Here is a 19,123-nt window from a genome sequence, read left to right on the forward strand (position 1 = left end):
ACCCTCCGCCTGGGACGACTCCTGGTGGCCCCCTGCCCTGGGCAACGCACCCAAACCGACAGACCACGCACGCAACCTGGGCTTCATCCTGGACTCCTCCCTCTCCATGACCAGACAAGTCAACGCCGTCTCCTCGTCCTGTTTCAACATCCTGCGCATGCTACGTAAGATCTTCCGGTGGATCCCCACCGAGACCAGGAAAACAGTCACCCAGGCCCTCGTCACCAGTCGACTGGACTACGGCAACGCCCTCTACGCCGGTACCACCGCCAAGCTCCAGAAGAGACTCCAGCGGATCCAGAACGCCTCGGCGAGACTCATCCTCGACGTCCCCAGACGAACTCACATCTCCAGACACCTGAGAGACCTGCACTGGCTCCCGATCAACAAAAGAATCACCTTCCGGCTCCTCACCCACGCACACAAAGCCCTACACAACCAAGGCCCGACCTACCTCAACAGCCGCCTCAACTTCTACGCTCCCAAACGCCACCTCCGCTCGACCAGTCTCGCCCTCGCAGCCGTCCCCCGCATCCACAGAGCGACTACAGGAGGTAGATCCTTCTCCCACCTGGCCGCCAAGACTTGGAACGCCCTCCCCACCGAACTACGCCTGACCCAAGACCACCTCTCCTTCAGGAAGAAGCTCAAGACCTGGCTGTTCGAGCAGTAGCGGACCCCCCCCCCCCCAGCGCCTTGAGACCCTCCGGGTGAGTAGTGCGCTTTATAAATGCCTTTGATTGATTGATTGATTGAATATGGTCATAAGTGCAGTTTTGCACATATTTGGCCATGTCCCGTCGCATATCACACGTTTTTCCTGCCTTTTTTCAAAAAGTCCCCTTAGGTTTTTTAGGTTGATAGTTTAAAGGAAGTGGTTAGAACAGGCGGGTTCAGCGTGGGCCTGTAGGGCAGTCAGGAACTACCTGGAGGGCTGGTCTGACAGATCCGTGTGTGGTCCGTTTTTTTTTGGCTGTTTGAGGGCCTGTTTTACGGTCTGCTGGGTCTATATTTACTCTTGGTTTCTCTGATATCAAACACAAAATTGCCTGAAGCAATCTGAAATCCAAATAAATGTAATCTTGATAACTGGCAAAACACTTGTGCAGCATGTCTTTAAAAGTTCGAAACTGCCACAGTTTAAAAGCGTGGGCCACTTTTTTAGCTATCTAATTCACTAAATGGGGGCCACTTTTAATTTGGTGCCCGGGACTATTTTTTGTCCTAGCTCGGCCCTAAGTGGTTGGTCTTATTTATGTCACCTTCCGCCTGTCATGGTGTCTACTTTGGCGGGAAAGGAGGAGAGCAGGAATGGCCTCTTGGAGGGTCGGCCGCCCGGGGTCGGGGTCTTCCATCACTCGGCTCAGTGACACAGTCCCGCAGCGTGGCCGTGGGTCCTCAACAACGGTGAAATGTAATAAGTCCGGCCAGGCAGTAATCAGAGAGCCTCCGCCGCGCGCCACAAAGGGTCGGCCATAACGGCATCAGCGCAGCCTGTAACGCGGTTACGCTTTAATCGCCTATAAGTTAGTCTCCCTCCAGCCAGAACCCATGCAGCTGATGCGCGTGCCGAAGCGCTAACTCACTTAGCGCTAACAGGATTTATTTGCCATCCCATTATTGGATATTCCTCATAATTTTTGGTGTGTCACGTCGCAAGACTGCCGGGCTAATCCAATTGCAAAGGCGTTAACAGCTAAATCTGTATTAGCGAATCAATCTGAATTTGTGCGTAACGCAATCAGCCTCCCCGCGGATCTCATAATAAATTTGCCAGCTTATTATATTTTAACTGGGTTATCATTTATCAAAATTAGCTGAGGAAAGAGCGCTGGATTTCAGGCCCAGGTCGGTTGGAAGCGCGGGCTGAATGTTCTTCTGACAGCAGTCGTGAGGCCACTGCCCAGACACAGGCGGCTTTTAGGGCCTTGAAGTGAGGTGTTTAATGACGTATTTCGTGTGCAAATAACTGGACAGTAAGGCCAAAAGAATGTTTTTTTCTCTAGATAAACTGGTAATAAGAGAACATTGTATTTTCCCTCATACTCACTGCCCACGACATACTCACTCACACCTGCTACGGAATTGCATAATCTGTCATTCCACCTCCCTCTGTAAAATAGCGAACAATATTCTTTACAGATCGCTTCCTTCCTCTCAGACTTTGTACACACAAGGTCTCCCACTTCTATCCCCTTAGTATATTATTCTCTCATGTCTTTATTCACTCACAATCCCCGTGCACATGCTTCCTCACTCCCTTTTTACCAATACTACTTCCCTTTAAAGAACACTAAGCAACCCTCACTCCCAGTGTACACCCTCCCATACCTCTGTGAACAAATACTACCCGACTCTCACTCCCTACTGAGTTTACTCCGTCAATGACAAATGAGTGCAAAGAAATGTCAACATTCTTCTCACCAGAGTTTGCACTCACTCGGGATCCCTGTATATGGGCGTACGCACTCTCTTTGTATACATAGTACCTCACTTTCACTCCTTATTTGTAAAAAGTTCTCCCACTGCTATAGTAGTGTAAACCATACTCATCCATGAGCAACACTCACTCACTTGCACTCCGTGCATGTACAAGCTTCCACGCTTCGTATGTACAAATGCCCCCTCACTCACTCTTTGTGCATACAAAACTGACTCAGTCTCACCCGTGTGTTAAGAATACTTCCCACGCATATTAGAAAGTAGCCACCTTGAACCTTATATACAAAAATTACCTCGCGATCACTCATTATTTAGCGAATGTTCCCTCCCTCTCAGGCTATCACCTCAGTGTAAGGAACACCAACCTTTTCCTTAAAAGGTACACACTCTTTCACAAAATGCCCCCACTCTTCCTGCTTTACAGAATGTATCCTCACTCATACTTCCTCTCTGGAGAGTACCCCAATGCTCTTTCTTCCTCTGTACTGAATATTGCTTCCGTCTCATTCTCTTTGTACGGTATTGTCTCTCAGTCATTCCACAGTAAAATATCCTTCCAGAATCTCCATGCGCACAGAATGCTGCACGCTTTCACTTCCTATGTAGTGAATGCTCCATCACTCTTATTCAGTCTATAAAGAACTCCATTTGACTCACAGATAACAAGATGGCTCATTGTTGATGGCATCTAATGGGGACTGCATATTTTGGGAAGCAACTTACAATTTCATCCTTCTCTGGTCGATACTGCATGCACTATTAAGTTAGGTAATACCTGGGTTTTACAGTGCTTAGTGTCTCCAAAATATGTGGTATGATACTAAATAAAATAAAATAATCAAAGGTTAATATTCTAAAGTGTAATCTCCCACAGTCACTATGTATATAATCATACTTCATTAGTACTGACTCTGTAAAGAAAACCCCTTCCCTCTAATTTCACTGTCACAAAAATTACCCACTCCCACCACAAGGTTACATAATTAGCATTCACACCTGCTCCATGTGTACGGAATATTTGAGTGCATTATGAGAAAGAACTTTCTTTTTTAGGTCACATCCCTCAACTAGCACAAGCGGTCTGAGTGTGAAAGACCTATTGTGAGCTTGCCAAAAAGTAAGTACCCACCCATTGCTTACTATTGGTTGGCTTTACTTTGACTCTCTTTTACTTGCGTCTACTTTGTTAGCTTGCATTTGCTTGCCTTCCTCTTCTTGTGTTTATCTCTCCCATACAGCATAGCTTCCTCACCATCCTTTTGGTTGTGTCCTCCCACTGCTTACTCATAGGTATTACCTTTCAGTTAAGCACCCCATTAGAATACAAGTGTTTTCCAGCTCTTGCACCCTTGTGCTTCTCCCTCTATGCTTCATGTTGCTCTCTCCCTCATGTGCCTCACCCCCAGTGCCCTGTGTTGCTCTTATCCTCATGTGGTTCTCTCCACATCCTGAATGTTCTCTTTATTGTCTGTGTTCCTTGTCTAATCCTCCCCACATGGCTTTATCTGTGTTTTGCCTCTCCACCAGCTCACCTCACCACTCTTCTGTGCCACCTCCCCCCCCCCGCCACAGTCTTTTTAAAAAAAAAAGTATATTTGTTTTCGTTTTTTTGGAGCGCCAGGCAGCTAATTGCCACTGGCCCCTCTGCTCTAAAACAAAGTGCTTTCGCGCTACTTCAATTAAATTTTTTATTTTATTTACTGATCCATCTTGGATCGGTAAATATATAAAGATGCAAACCACATCCACGTGCGTGATGGCGCATGGGTGTACCAACAAAATGACAAGCCTGCCAGTAGGAGCTGCATCACCGCACTCTTTTACTCTTTCTTTTTGTTTTTGCCCATGCTGCAGAGCATTGGCAAAGCATGCTTTTAAATAATGCTGTGCAGCATCGTCAATAAGCAATAGGCTCCATAGACAAGACCGATTGGCTCTGCCAATGCTTATATTTATTTGTATATTGAATCCCTTCTGTCTGAGTGCAAAATACTCCCTCATTCTACACATATATTGCCCCAAAATCCTAAACTCTGAATCCTCCTTCTCATTCCCTTTATAACTAACCTGCCTGCCTCTACCTTCTTGTATACAGCGTTAATCTTTACTCATGTACTGTGTACAAGAGTGCACTATACACAGAATGGTTGGTGTGCAGACTGCCACAGGGGCAGCTTCTCCATTTGAGCGGGGAGCGTCGCCCCACTGAAGTGCCCCCCAGAGAGAAAAATAAAATGGTAATGGAGTTAATTCAATTACCATTTTAGTTTTCTTCACCCAGTCCAGAACGGAGCGTCGTGAAGGGGCCGGGCTGCGGCTGAGACAGTGGGACACTTTCAGTTTATGGTGCGCATGTCTTTTTGGCCGGCAGTCTTGCGACGGCCAGACACACATGCATATTTTAAACCTCTCTAACCCAGCGATCTTATAACAGCTCGGTTAGAGAAAGCCGAAGCCTCCAGAGAGCTGTGGAGCGCCGAGTGAGGCCGCTCCCACCAATCCTAGCACTGCTGTCACGCTGGTGAGAGCAGCGCTAGGATTGGTGAAGGGAGTTTGGAGTCTGCCTGCCTGCCTCGAGGAGAGAAGACCATCAAGGCAGGAGAGGAGGACGTCTCGTCGCACTTGCAGGGAAGTTGTTTTAATTTTTTTATTTTTTATTTAATGTCCCACCCACCCTACCACCTTAGAGACATGCCAGCTGCCACTATGGCTCCCTGTGCACCGTTACCATTTTGTTCACGTTTCATGCACCTCCTTCATTGTGCACACACTGCTTCCATGCACAGTGATTTCTTGGTACCGTGTACATTCCGGCTCACCCGTCTCTGTCCATTCGGTATGCAAAGAAACAAAAGAGGAGAAAGGATAATGGTGAAGATGACACTCACTTTGAGAGCATCCAGTCTGAGCTGGGACTCCCCCTGTGTCGAGGAGCACAGCACCCCGATGATGATGCTCATGTACTCCTCCGCGTTGATGACGGACAGCTGCTCCAGGATCTGAAGGGCAGCACCGCGGAAGCATGCCTCGTCCAGGAAGATCTTGATGTATGGGACCATACCATAATCCTTGAGGACCACTGGAAAATAAAGGACACCGCAGAGGTCAGGTGTGCGATACCTGGAGTCAATGCCAAGAACAATATATTGATTCTGGCAAGAGCACTCTTAATATAGCAAAGCATTGAAAATTGAATAGCAATAGCATATGAACTCGTTATACCGCACACAGTTCAAAAAACAGAAATGTACATTGAGGTATAACAACTCAAAAGCACTTATTTTCTCAAACACAGAAGTATGAATGGCTGAACTGGCCCCAGTGGCATTCAGATTGTTAATCTGCAATTAATTTTTTTTTTGTTTTATATAGCACGAACTCCACCCAAAGGTATCAGTGCACTTTACATGAGCACTAGTTGTTTTACAGATGGACATATTCATTTGGTTTGGCACGGGAAGATTAAGTGATTTGCCCAGAATCACAGGCTGTTGAGCGTCCTTGCCAAGATTCGGTTATTGAGTGTACCTGCCGAGACTCGAACCCGGTTCCCCAACTTCGAGGTTGGCCGCACTAGCCTTTAGGCCACATCCTCTCTCCAGAAATTACATCGAAATCTCTGGAGAAAGCGCTCACTACCATGAAACTTCTAGAAGGGCCTTTATCCCCTGCTGGTGGAATGTTCTTGATACTAGGGTTCTGTGAAAGGCTAGGGGTTCATTCAATATTTGGGGAACTGCCATAAATTCATGATTCCCCCATCCTGTTAGATTCGCAGTTTCCCTGCCCAATAGCTTTCCTGTTGGGACTCAGCTGCCTCTGCTCCAGGTCACCTTTGACCCAGTGCTCCATCCACCACAGGACTGTTGGGTCACAGTGGTGCCCAGCAACTGTCACTAAAGGGTATGCCATAGAAGTCATGGCAGACGGTTAAAAAAATGGTGCCCGGTTGCCATTCAGGTCTGTACCAAGTGCATAAGCCTCATGGGTAAATGCACTAATGGCAAAGATGTCCCTAGATAGCATGTGGTGGTTTCTGGACATGGCGGTGGTCCTCTGCCAGGGCCTCAGCTAGCCTTGTGAACGGTCAGGCCGCCTCCACGTACATTTTTGCCCACTTGGCACAGAGCCTTCAAAAATCAAAAGGCCACTGTATCTTTTTACCTGTGCAACCCAGCAGTCACCCAGCAGTCTTGTGATAGATGGACAGCTGTATCAAAAACTACAAAGGGGGAGTCAGCTGGGGCTCTCCCTTCAGAAAGCCGGTGGTCCTCCCACCTCTAAATGGCACAAGGAAAATGTAATTTCAATGATGCCGGGTCTCTGGAAGTTTATGGCAAAGCTCCCGCTCTGCCAAACTCTAAATGAGCTCCTATACTCCTTTTGCGTCAAGGGTTTGTTACTTCCACACAGAACAACCCCCCCAAAAACTGAACCTAAATAAATTGATGATCAAAGCTTACCGGCAACAGTGTTCCCTGGAAAATCTGTCCACATTGGCTTCAAATGTTTTCATTGGTATGCTGAATAGGTGATTTATTCAATATGATGGGTGAGTACTTAAGGAAATATGTGTATATTAGTGACACCCCTCATCTGTTAATGCAAATGTTTTCCATCAATGCATTATGCCCCATTTCTTACTGCTGCCTGAGGCCGGGTGACTTGTGGTCTTGAGTGCATCACAAAGAGATACCCTGTAAAGCAATTCTATAAAAAGTTTTTTTTCCTTTAAAGTCCCCTTGCAGGATCTATTACCCAACGAGTATCATCAGGTTTAATAAAGTATTGTGTACTTTTTCAGGTTCACCTCTTGAACCTTACAAAATGTACCAAACAGGGACTGCAAGACTCTGATTCACAAGAGTGTGCCTATTCTAATACATAGACCAGTAATATGGTGGTGTATTGCTGCATTCTTAATTGGTGGGCAGGGCCTACTTTCCCACAATTGAGTCTGTAAGTTGGTTTACAATTCTATACTACTTTGTACACCTAAAATTTCTAGGACATGGCTATTTTCACAGATTCATTCCACACCAAGATAGTATAAAATACATTGTTTCATGCGCCTCACGTTTCATCTTTCTCCATGGCGATGACAGCTTAGTAGTAAACAGTTGAACACCCAACATGTGTTTCACCCACTAGAGGCGCGCAGGCATGGGTCTTTTTCAAGGCCGATTGAGGCAAGTTGTTGATACTGGTCATCCCTGAAATCGTCAGTTTTTGTAGTAACAAGGTACCATCGGTGCCTTGTGAAGGCAACTGAAAGTTACTAGCAGAGGAGATCATGGTAGTCCCTGTAATATGCTGTGGGGAGGGTGAAAAGTTGAAAGGTCAGAAAGTCGCATCCATGCTTGGCAAATTGCGGGTGTATAGCGTAAGGTAGTACATATTTGTTGTATACTTGGATACCTTTGGTTCAAACAAATAGGGAACCGTCTGTGGTTAGAATTGTAGTGGACGATTATATGATTTGATCCTTTGGGTGGCTCTGTATTGCGGTGCAAGCACCAACTGTTTGCTGTTCATTTAAGTGTAACCTCATTTACAAGTCCATTCCGCTGCTGGTGTGTTGCTTTTTTTGATGCGCCGGCGACACAATGGCCTTTCCCATAATTACAAACTTACGTAAAATCTCCCAGCGTGACTTTTTCATGGCCTTGTAAATATGGGCCCCTATCACGCATTACTCTTTGTGAAAGAGGCATTCCAGGGGTGTTGCTGTGGGTGTTCACACACAATGTCCATGGAACGTGACGCATTCCCAGATTTTCAACGCATAGAAATAAGAAAATGCTATCAATGATAGTTTTTGTGCAGGAAGGTGTTCCTTCCTGCACAAAAACAATCATCTGTGCAATGCAGGAACCCTTGCAACATGAGGCAAGGGTGCCTGCGTTAGTGCATGGCAGCCCATTGTGCGCCAGCGCAGGGGAAAGCACATGGATGCGTTCTAGTGTTGTTAATACGATGCATCCCTGTGCTTTAAAAATGATTCGGCACAGTGCAGTTAAATGACTTTCAGTGCCATGCCATTTTCTTGTAAATGAGGCCCAAGGTATCCATGTATGCAACACATGTTTACTACCTCACGCTATACACACAGACATACAGAACCATTGTCGAACATAGCTTATTTGATTTGAATAGATTTGTTGCAGAGCGCTATGTATGCCACAAGTGGCTTCTTGGCACCTTGAAGAACTAAAGAGAACATCACAATGGGCTCTGGACTCTTGAAGACCCTACCACATCAGCAGTGGGGGCTGTGACCACCAGCAGGAGAGGTGGGAACTAGAATCAGGCTTTGCGTACAGGCAGCGTGCTAGGAGGGGAGAAGATATCGGTGACAAGTGATGTATGTAATCATCTTCTGCTGCTTTAATGAGGAAACACTACATTTTTACACTTATTTATTAATTTGGGTATTTAATTTCCATGTCTCTTTTTTAATGAGTTTAATTAATCCACATCGCTCAGTCAGAAGGAAGCATGTGTTAATTGCCTGAAGTGCCGCGCGCTTCTCCGCGTGGCGAGCAGGTGCCACCGACCGTGTGCGCCTGAAGAACATGTGTTTGTGCAGCCTTTTGGATCAATAACCACAAATATTGAAATAAAAGACATCTCTGAAGGGCAGCAATCTGGCACTAGTCTTGCCTCACCAGCATTCCTGATGGATCCGCGGATGAGGGCCGCCACGGCCTGCAGCCTGACCACGGTCAGGCCCCGCTCGGACTCGAGCTCCGGGTCCACCACGCCTCGCCCTGCTGTGGGACACAAAATGAGAAACTCACAAACATGGCGCTTCATCAGGGACTGCATCACAGATACATTGAGGTTCAACCTAGGACCAGTGCTCTGAATGGAGTGGCTGGTGCTTTCTCTTCACCCACCCCAATTAATCACAGTGAACTTAATGGTTTAACTCCAGATCTCTATCTTTTACTGCATCTGGCAGTCGCATAATGTTTTTCAGGACCACTCCTGTCCATGTCTTTTAAGACACTACTTCCAGTCCTCTGTCTTTTTCCCAACAACCCAGTAGGTTCTGTGTATGGTCTCAGTCTGGGTCGATTGCCCTAATCAGACTAACACACCTGCAAATATGGAGTGGCGCAGTCATCCTATAAAATATTTCTCAATGAGTGAACCGTTTAATACGAACTTCAAGCCATCATTGGACAAGACTTGTTAAGAACAATCCCCCCCCCCCCCTCCCCTTCGAGCCTCTCCAGTACCGGAAATCAAGGTTCAGTGGCTCCTCAAAGTCTTGGTTGAAATCTGTGGTCCAGATCACAATCGGTGTCACAAAGCGTAGGTGCAAATCGAGCACTCGCCTATTTCTGATTTGAAGTTAGCGGATGGTACGGTATTGTGCAAAACGGTATCTAAACTAATTCACGCTGACTTAACTTTTCACTCTCTTTCCTAAATATCATTAGGTCTTGATAATGTAACTACATCTTATTTATTTTCATTTATTTCCCCCCTTTTATTTCTTGAATGCATATGTTACACCTTATATTTGCTGTATTCACAAAACTCAAATAAAGATTATTTTGAAATAAAATTAGCGGATGAGCAAGCCATTTGAGCCCGATCACAAGCTTGACACCGTGGAATGGGGGATAATGCACATGGTTCCCCCTTTTATTAGGCGCACAAAAAGCCCATGTGCACTATTTCTTGCTGCAATTAGCACCAGGTTTCACCTGCAACTTACCAAGGGAGGAAACAAGTGACTTATACCTAGATTTTAGTTCTATTTAGTGAAAATGAGAGTTTGCACCTAAAACATGGTTACCAGGCTCATTCATGGTGCTCAGGACATTTTACTCATATTAATCTATACTCTATGCATGTGTGATGCAGCACAGAGGTCACCCAAAGCTGGCGAGGATGGATGAAAAGACATGTAATGTACCAGTATCCGCAATGCATGTTTTTACTAGCGCATTGGTAGTACTGGTCAGCTACTCTCTGCTATAGTAGAAGGCAAATGGCACAACTCCAAACTCAAGTCTTTCAGTAACTTGGATAAATCGGAATGGAGAGAAGGGAGAGCCACAAGGGGCAGAGCCTGGTCGCTATCTTCCTCGGAAGGAGACACACACAGCCCACGATTGTTCTCTCACTTGGCCATGGCCAGACTGACCTACAGTGCCTGAAGGGCTGCTTGGACAGGCCACTGCGCAGGCCGTTTTTTTGGCTGTTTTTCGGCCTGTTTTATGGTCCACTGTGCCAGGTTTTACTGTTGATTTCTCTTATATTACCACAAGCATTACCTGCAGCAAGCACAAAGGCATGCAGTTTCCGACACCATTCAAAGCTCTTAGCGTGTTATTACAAGTTCAAAAACGTCCTGATTTACAAATCTCGGCCACTTTTGTAACTATCTGATTCGCTAATGCGGGCCACTTTTATTTGTGCCCGGGCCTATTTTCGTTCCCAGTCTGACCTTGTTCGTGAGCATAACCCTCTGCTGGTCTCTAAAGGGACCTCTTTGTGGACTGTCTGCCTAAGGGGACACAGAGCCCTGTCTGTATCGGACTCATAGCTATTAAGATGTGCAGTGGACACTGTACAAATAAATATAAACATAAAGTAATTAGACACAAATCTCCACAGCTGCCTTTCTCACTGAGGACAGAGTCCAATACTGGTCTTACTCAAAGTGCCCATAGTTCTGTACCTGCATTGCTAACAATACAAACAGACATGTACCCGTCTTCCTACAGGGACCAATGCTTACTGACCTGTTCTTCTCCAGTAACAAGTGCCCGTATACATGTTCTCTCAAAGGCAAAAAAGGTCTTTGCAAGTCTTCTTCAGGAATAGACACGGAATCCTTTCCCAGTTTTATTACTGGGCTCAGAGCTCTTTGCTTATCATTCTTTGGGGTACATACCCATGATGTGGGGGGCTTCCAGAGGATCCCTGCCATGCACATGTATTTTTGAGGGACACACAGCAGTTTACCTCAAGGGGCACAGCCTTGCAATGGTCTTCATCACATGGCACTACCCTGTACATGTTCTCATGGGGGATACAACCATGTACAATATGTTGGTGTACCACATTGTTGAGGTTGAACAATTGACCCACAGATATGTTACGAGTAGTAAATTGATCACTGAAATATCTTCAGGGTGGAGTTAATAATAGAAAATCTACACCTACTTTGATAATATTCGGAAGTCATTATTATGGTCCCAATATAGCTGTAGGGAGATTTTTTGAGAGTCAATAATGAGCAATACAACCATACAATACCTGCATCCCGAAGCGCAAACAACGAGCTCTGTACAGTCCTATGAAATTCAGAAGCTCAATCTAGAGTGTCTGGCTCATAGAGAGGTGGATAACCATACAGGACACACGTCTTTCTCTAGGGAAACACACCAATGTGCAGTACACATCTTCTTCAAAGAGAAAACAACTGTGTGCAGTATCGGTCTTCCTCAAGCAAAACACAACTATGTGTAGCACCTTACTTCCTAAATGGAACACAAATGTTTATAGCACTGGTCTTCCTATATGAAACACAACTATGTATAGCACCTGTCTTCCTTAAGGAAAACCAACTATGTGTAGTACCTGTCTTCCTATATGGAACACAACTATGTATAGCACCTGTCTTCCTTAAGGCAAACCAACTATGTGTAGTACCTGTCTTCCTATATGGAACACAACTATGTAGAGCACCTGTCTTCTTCAGGAGCAACACAACTATGTGTAGTGACTTTCTTCCTATATGGAACACAACTATGTAGAGCACCTGTCTTCCTCAGGGGGAACACAACTATGTGTAGTACCTGTCTTCCTATATGGAACGCAACTATGAAGAGCACCTGTCTTCCTCAGGGGGAACACAACTATGTATAGTGACTGTCTTCCTATATGGAACACAACTATGTAGAGCACCTGTCTTCCTCAGGGGCAACACAACTATGTGTAGTACCTGTCTTCCTATATGGAACACAACTATCTAGAGCACCTGTCTTCCTCAAGGGGAACCCAGCTATGCACTGTACCTTTCTTCCTCAAGCAGAACACAACTATGTACAGTACTAGGCTTCTTCAAGGGGAACATGCCTATATACAGTACCTGTTTTCCTCATTAGCTTTGCTTGCTTCCTAAGCTGGGTAAGAAGAGTCCCCAGAAGGCCGGAGTCGCGGAAGATGTCACTGAAGAGCGTGTCTCGTTGGGTGATGCGCAGTATGCACTCTAGAGCAGTGATGATGCAGTGAGGTGCTTCGTTCTCCTTGATCAAACCCTGGACCTTCCGGAGGATTTCATGAGGGATGTATGACAGCTCCATGATGATGAACTCTATCAGCTGGAAAAACATGATCTGGACTGGCACATCTTGCAGATGGATTCTCTCTGCAAGCTGGGAGATGGGCTGTAATGTCCACTCAAGGAGGAAGAAGTTGGCCTTGTCGAGGGCCCAGATGGTGCGCATGGTGGATAACATCTTCCTACAAAGCCAAGAGTCTGTGCTTCTCTGGAGCACTGTCTGCAAAACCTGGAATGCCTGTAGGTTTTTCACACAACTGCCTGAAATAAATTGAAGTTGATGAGTACAGGAAAGCTGACGTCCACAGATATCGACACAACCTATTATACACAAGGCACGAGCAATTTCAAATAAAGAAGGAACGATTTCATGTAGCATCAAATCATTCAAGTATGTGCCTTGAATTTTAATACATTTGAATAATTTATCACCAGAATGTATTGATTAATATACAAAAGGGTCTCAGGCACTATTCTTCTGTTCTATCCTGTTGTTAGAAATGCAATAAACTTCATATTACCATGACTGGCCTGCTATTATATGGTGCTTAATACTAATGTACAGCCTACCTCTATGCACTTTCATTTACAGGAGACACTGCCACTGATGCACATAGAGATAAAGTAATTTACCCAGTGCAATGTTCGATTAAACAACAGATATTTGTGAAGAGCATATTTGCCATTGATGTGGCCCCTAGTGCTTGTGGACTATCATAGCCGTTGTTTTGGGCTGTCTGGAGTATGTGTTCTTACACTGCCTGGAATGACCGATTGTGCTCCGCCCTACAGCTCTAGGAAGTTTGAGGATCAGCCCCAGCAGCAGGTCTGCTGTCTATGCGTGTTGTTTTTGTGAACGTTTTGGATGTGCTGGCATGCTGCCCGCTTGTATGTGGATGGTGCCCGCTTGTATGTAGATGGTTGTGTAGTGCATGGATTTTTAGATGGGGCTACAATTGTGGCGACGAGGACATGCCAAGGGCAGCAGGGTGTATAAATATGGTGTTGAGAGTAGCATGTTCTCAATTGTATAGCTGTGGCTCTGTAGTTCTTGTAAGCAAGAAGGGTTTTGGGAGAGGAAATGCAGGAATATGGGCAGATGGAGAGAGTAGTAAAAGTCTACTGTGGGCAGTGGGATGGTTTTTGATGCTATGGAGGCCGCAAAGTAAATGAGATGGCATTTGAGGCAAGTGGAGCTGTGTGTGTTTTAATATGTGCGTAGGTGTTACCTGCAACATATGTATTTCAGTAAGCTGTGAGGCACCACCTTTACATGAGAGAGAGCCTGGATGGGCTTTGGACTGGGTGCCTAAAGTCCTGGGTGGCTTGTGGTGTTTGTGACCTATTTATTGGATGCACAATGGAGCGGGACAATAATTGTCAACATGTGCAATGGTGTCATTGTATGGGAGGGCAATGGTCTGGGTGGGGAACTAGCTAGGTGTGATATGGCCTGACATATAGTCAGATTCTCCTTGTCATAGTTTGTTAATCAGTGTCTCGCTGTTGCCATCCACTCATGGGTGATTGCATGACTGAGATTCCCTGACCATTTAACCTGGTCTTTGTCATTGCACTACGATGGGGTATGGTCAGGCAGGGTTCTAGGAGGAGGATCTGGAGATGAAGCAATGTTTGGGGCCTCCAAAGGGGAGGAGTGGGTGACAGACTTGATGTAAATGTTGGATGGAATGGCAGAGATGGAGTGATAAAGGACAGGGGTTCTGGGCCTAAGCCCATCTAGGATGTATACTGACAACAAGGGTTAAACACAGTCACCAGAGTTGTTTCGACTCTTTATGAGGGAGTCTGGTTAGGGTGCCAAGTGAGGGCCCTAAAAAATTTGAGGGGAGTTTCCTTGACCCCACCAAACCCAGTCCCCCAATAATGATAGCAATCTGCTGACAAGCAACGCCCATAGCCAGCAAGGTAGGCACGGATCCCTAATGTTTTTAAACCACCTAACCCTACTAGCACCTTCATTGAGGAGGAATAGGATGAGACATAGGGTAAAGGGCAAAGCCAGTAGCCAGCAGGGAAGACACGGGTCCCTAGAGGAAGGAGAGAAGGAGGAGGGAGAGGGGGGAGTAGGAGGAGGATGGGGTAGGGGGAAGAAGGGGAGGGGGAGTGGGAGGCGGAGTGGAAGGAAGGAGAGGGGGAGTGGAAGGGAGGAAGGAGGAAGGTGAGGGGGAAGAGGAGGAGGAGGAGGTAGAGCGGGAGGAGGAGGGGGGTGGAGAGGACACATAGGGTAAAGCGCAATGGGAAAACACAAACACGATTACAGACCAATACATTAAAAGGTCTACTGTGGTAAAATAAGAATACAGGATTGCTTCATGTATATAATGAATTCATGAGATAAAACATGTATGTGTGATTATTCTGTGGTCCCTCTGGCATTGCATTTCATTGCCCCGTAGAAGGCGGAATGATACTCCACACAAGCAACAATATGAGATGAGAAGAACACTGTCCTTTTGCAGAACCAGAGCCACATACATTTAAAGAATAGGTAACAATAGGTGTTGCAGATGGCTTTGCTGTCAAGCGTGACCTAAAATGAATGCTGCATTTCAGTTTGCTAGGTAAAGACCCAGGGGAGGACAACATATAAAAATCAATGTTTCCAAACACAAAACTAGGACATTACGAAAACCAGCTTTACAACAAAAAGAGCATTTGCCCCTACAAATACAACGCACATATTGCCATCATTCTCCACAAGGTTAAACTCTATATGAAAAGGCTAGGACAGGCAAATCTCTTATTTTATGGAAGGCAAAGATAAAGAGTGGAGGTGTCGGGTCAGTAGTTAGCTATTTTTAAAGAAAATACCCCAATATTTGCTTCGTTTTTTTATTATCTTAATTAACATTCAAGTTCACTTCCAAACCACTGCTGGACTACAGCAGGATCACATAGGAAGTACAACCAGAACAACTGTTATGTCCGCCAAAAAATGATCATTTTGAGAAACAATTGTACAGATGATTGAGCAACTAGGAAGTCTTTGATTAGAAGTCGGACTGCTAATTCCAGTCCACAACTTCTCCAGGAGAGCTTCTTCAGCCACATCAAAACTAAACAATCTATGGAGGTTTTTGGGAAAGATGCTCTGGAAAGTCGCTCTTTTCTGCAGCTGCTCACTGTTAGTCCATTGTGCTGTTTAAAAATCCCTTTACCACAAAACTCCACAAGACCTTGCATAGCATGGTGCCCACTTTGGCCATCAGGAAGTTCTTACGTTTTGTGCTCCTTTTATCCAGAGTACAGTTCAGAAGAAAGTTGGTGAACTCCATCATTGTGCTGCATATTAATCAACCACAGGATGCACTCTACATCCTGGTTATCCTATCTACCCAGCCAACGTGGGCGGATCTCCGGTACTCGTTCATTACTGATGCCATATAGCAACCCTGGATGAGCATCTTCTAATTACACTGACCCAATATGCACAGTCCACCGTTGACTCTCTTCCACTCCACATTTCCTGACAACTCTGCAGTCAATGTCAACCACTGAACCTCTTGTTATCTTAGCAATCAAGTATCCATTGAGGTCTTCTTTACCTCCACAAAACTTGGAAAACTGGGTGACTTTGAGAATTGTATTAAGGTCTTTCTTTACAGCAACATTACAATCACACGCATTCGACTGAGTTACAACCAAAGTCATTCTAATAGTAGGGGTACGATCAGAGGCGTTCTAATAGAGTGGATACAATCTAAGTGTGCCACGATGAGGGTATAATCGCAAACATGCCATTAATGGGGCTACAACCACAAGAAAACTACCAATGTAGGTACAAACACACACATTTCGTCAATATAGACACACTCAAAATCCTCCCACTTTGGTGGGTAATATAGCAAGTATTACATACATACAAGGACATTCACAATCAGGCCATTAATGTGGGCAAAATCCAAACAATGTGTGTACAATTGTATCAGTGTGGGACAATAACCAGAAAATCACAAGAGTGAGAGGATGCCAGAATACCAGATCACAGTACATTACATTGTGCCCACTGGCTGCTGTGCCTTAAAATGGCAATAATCAAAAAAATAATCACACACTAAAATATTTGTCCAAGCAGTTCATCCCTAACTAGGTCAAGCTTCCCCACACCCATAAACTGTGGTGCACAAGAGTTGGAAAATGATGTACCTGAGTTTGAGGAAGGCTGGTTCTGGAAGTCAGGGAGCTGTGGATGGGTAATGTTGCTGGCAACTTTGAGATCGGTTTTCCCACAAGTTGTGAGATTAGCCAGTAAATTGAGTAGATCGTCCAGGTGTTCGGCTGCTGCAGACATGGAATTCTCCTCACAACTGAATGGAATCACAGTATTTTAATTTTATTGATTTACATACGTATCTGTACTATTAAAATACCCTCCCCTACATTTTAAGATGTTATCTTCCAATGTAAGATTGGACTATCCATCACCTTCACAGCTGCAACTTCAAGCTAGGCCTTAAATTAAAGGAGGACACAGGTTTTTATGTGTATACAGGATTATTAGAATGTGGCCTCACAAAGTACTACATCTTCCCCCACACTCAGCCAGACGGATAGCATTAAAGCAACTGGTACCTTACCGATGATGGAGAGACCTCTCTCATTCATTCTTCCTCAGCTCTTGGATTGCTGCTTGCTCTGATATTTCCTCTTTCTCTGATGTGCTCACTCGCGTCACAGAATTTACTGCATCTTACCTGTTCAACCTTCTATTTCCCACTTCACTCTCCCTCTTCTTTACTCCCCACTCTCCACCTATTCATTTGAACACTTGACCTACACTTCTGTTTCCATTCCCACCACCAGCTCTTCCTTTCTTGGGACAACCTAAATCCTGAAGTGAGCCCGCTGTGCTGCTCCCAACTTGTGAAGCAGAAGAAAACAGAGATGTGGTACTTGCCGAAGTAATATTTTCACCAGCATAGGATAGCCTTCATTGTCCTCGAACTGTTGGAGAAGAGCCATAGAGAGAGGATAGGAGTCCTTCAGGAAGCCGAGAAGCAGGGCTGTTATCTCACAGAGATCGGCAGGCGGCAGAGCATCCACACGGGGGGACAGTTCCTGGACAGCCATCTTCAGGCAGCAGGAAGCTGAAACAAGACCAGGTGACATTAATTAAAAATGTAACACATGCATCATCTCAAAAACCTGGAGATTTTAAGGTCTAAAACAAGCATTCACAGTCTTATCTACTGATAATGGGTTTGAACATATGAGACAAACAAGGAAGTAGCATGGCAACTTTCATCCAAACTTGTAGGGGTGTGAAACTGTGGGTGAGCTATCGCTTATATAATCTGCATGACAATGGCACGCCTGATTTTGTGGGGGTCAGGCACGGTCATAACCTCAAAAACTATGAGGTAATGTGTCCCTAAAGACACAATTCAAATAGCTTTCAAATACAGTCAATAAGAAAGGACCGACTCAAAAAGGAGTTTGAGATCAACAATCTAGGAAAAACCTTAAAGGTTCATTGATAATTTGAAATGCAATACAGGAAATAGAAAATGCAAATGCAGCAATAAATATTAAATCAGTCAAAGATATAGAAATCAAATGCACTGAAGTCTATCAGTTACAAAAATAATGCAATAACAATCAAATTCAGGAAAAACAGGCCAAGTCCCAAATGTGGAGTAAATCAATAGAAAATCAGACAAATTTCCTAGAGGCTCAGAAAAAAGTACTGTCTCACCCACAAATCAAGGGGCAGTATGGTGTGAGCAAAGACATCATAATTTCAACAAATCACATGACAGTATTCCAAAATGTCACATAACCCTACCATCTTTTGACTAGTCCTTTACATGAATATTGGTTTGCCCCCTCTGAATTAATCTCACCCAGAGGTGTCAGTACAAACAAGCTACATAAACAGCAGAAGCCATTTTTGAATGAATGCAGTACAGTGTGCTAGAAGAAAGAGCCTTAGAAAGTAGCAAAAGGCTTTCTCCTGCAAGTTCTTCAAGAACAATATGTCATACAAAATAAAGAGTCCACGTCTTGTTATATGCGATATACACAAACAATGGACATCATGATACAGCAGTCCTTCTAACAAAACTTGAGTTGAGGCATAGCTGAGGCCTAGTTTTGCCTAAACTAGAAAACACATTAAAACAGATCATAACAATTTTGTTTGAATTACAATAGCTTCATTTTAATACAGATATGTGAACGCAAATACAGAATGACTAATATTAATATACACATATAATTCATATGTTAAATAGCTTCCACAGTACCCTAAAAATGAGTCCTAAACATTGTGTACCTCAAAATTGTGGGGGAAAAAGTATGAATGCAAAAATATTGTAGGACATAATATTGAATGTAAGTATATATCTTTTT

The 19,123-nt window shown here is 44.7% G+C and overlaps 1 protein-coding gene across 2 annotated transcripts in view; it reads right to left on the reverse strand.

Moving 5' to 3' along the window:
* WDFY4 (WDFY family member 4) overlaps nt 1–19,123 on the reverse strand; it is an 821,140-nt gene that overhangs the window by 600,050 nt on the left and 201,967 nt on the right. For both annotated transcript variants that reach the window (XM_085608765.1, XM_085608766.1), the window contains 5 exons: nt 17,670–17,859; nt 16,919–17,079; nt 12,557–13,009; nt 9,111–9,215; nt 5,331–5,521 (listed from right to left, as the gene is read on the reverse strand). In XM_085608765.1, coding sequence (XP_085464891.1) covers nt 5,331–5,521; nt 9,111–9,215; nt 12,557–13,009; nt 16,919–17,079; nt 17,670–17,859 — 1,100 coding nt within the window. The remainder of the gene's footprint in view (nt 1–5,330; nt 5,522–9,110; nt 9,216–12,556; nt 13,010–16,918; nt 17,080–17,669; nt 17,860–19,123) is intronic.

Source organism: Triturus cristatus, chromosome 1_2 (assembly GCF_964204655.1).
Source record: "Triturus cristatus chromosome 1_2, aTriCri1.1, whole genome shotgun sequence".
Lineage (NCBI taxonomy): Eukaryota > Metazoa > Chordata > Amphibia > Caudata > Salamandridae > Triturus > Triturus cristatus.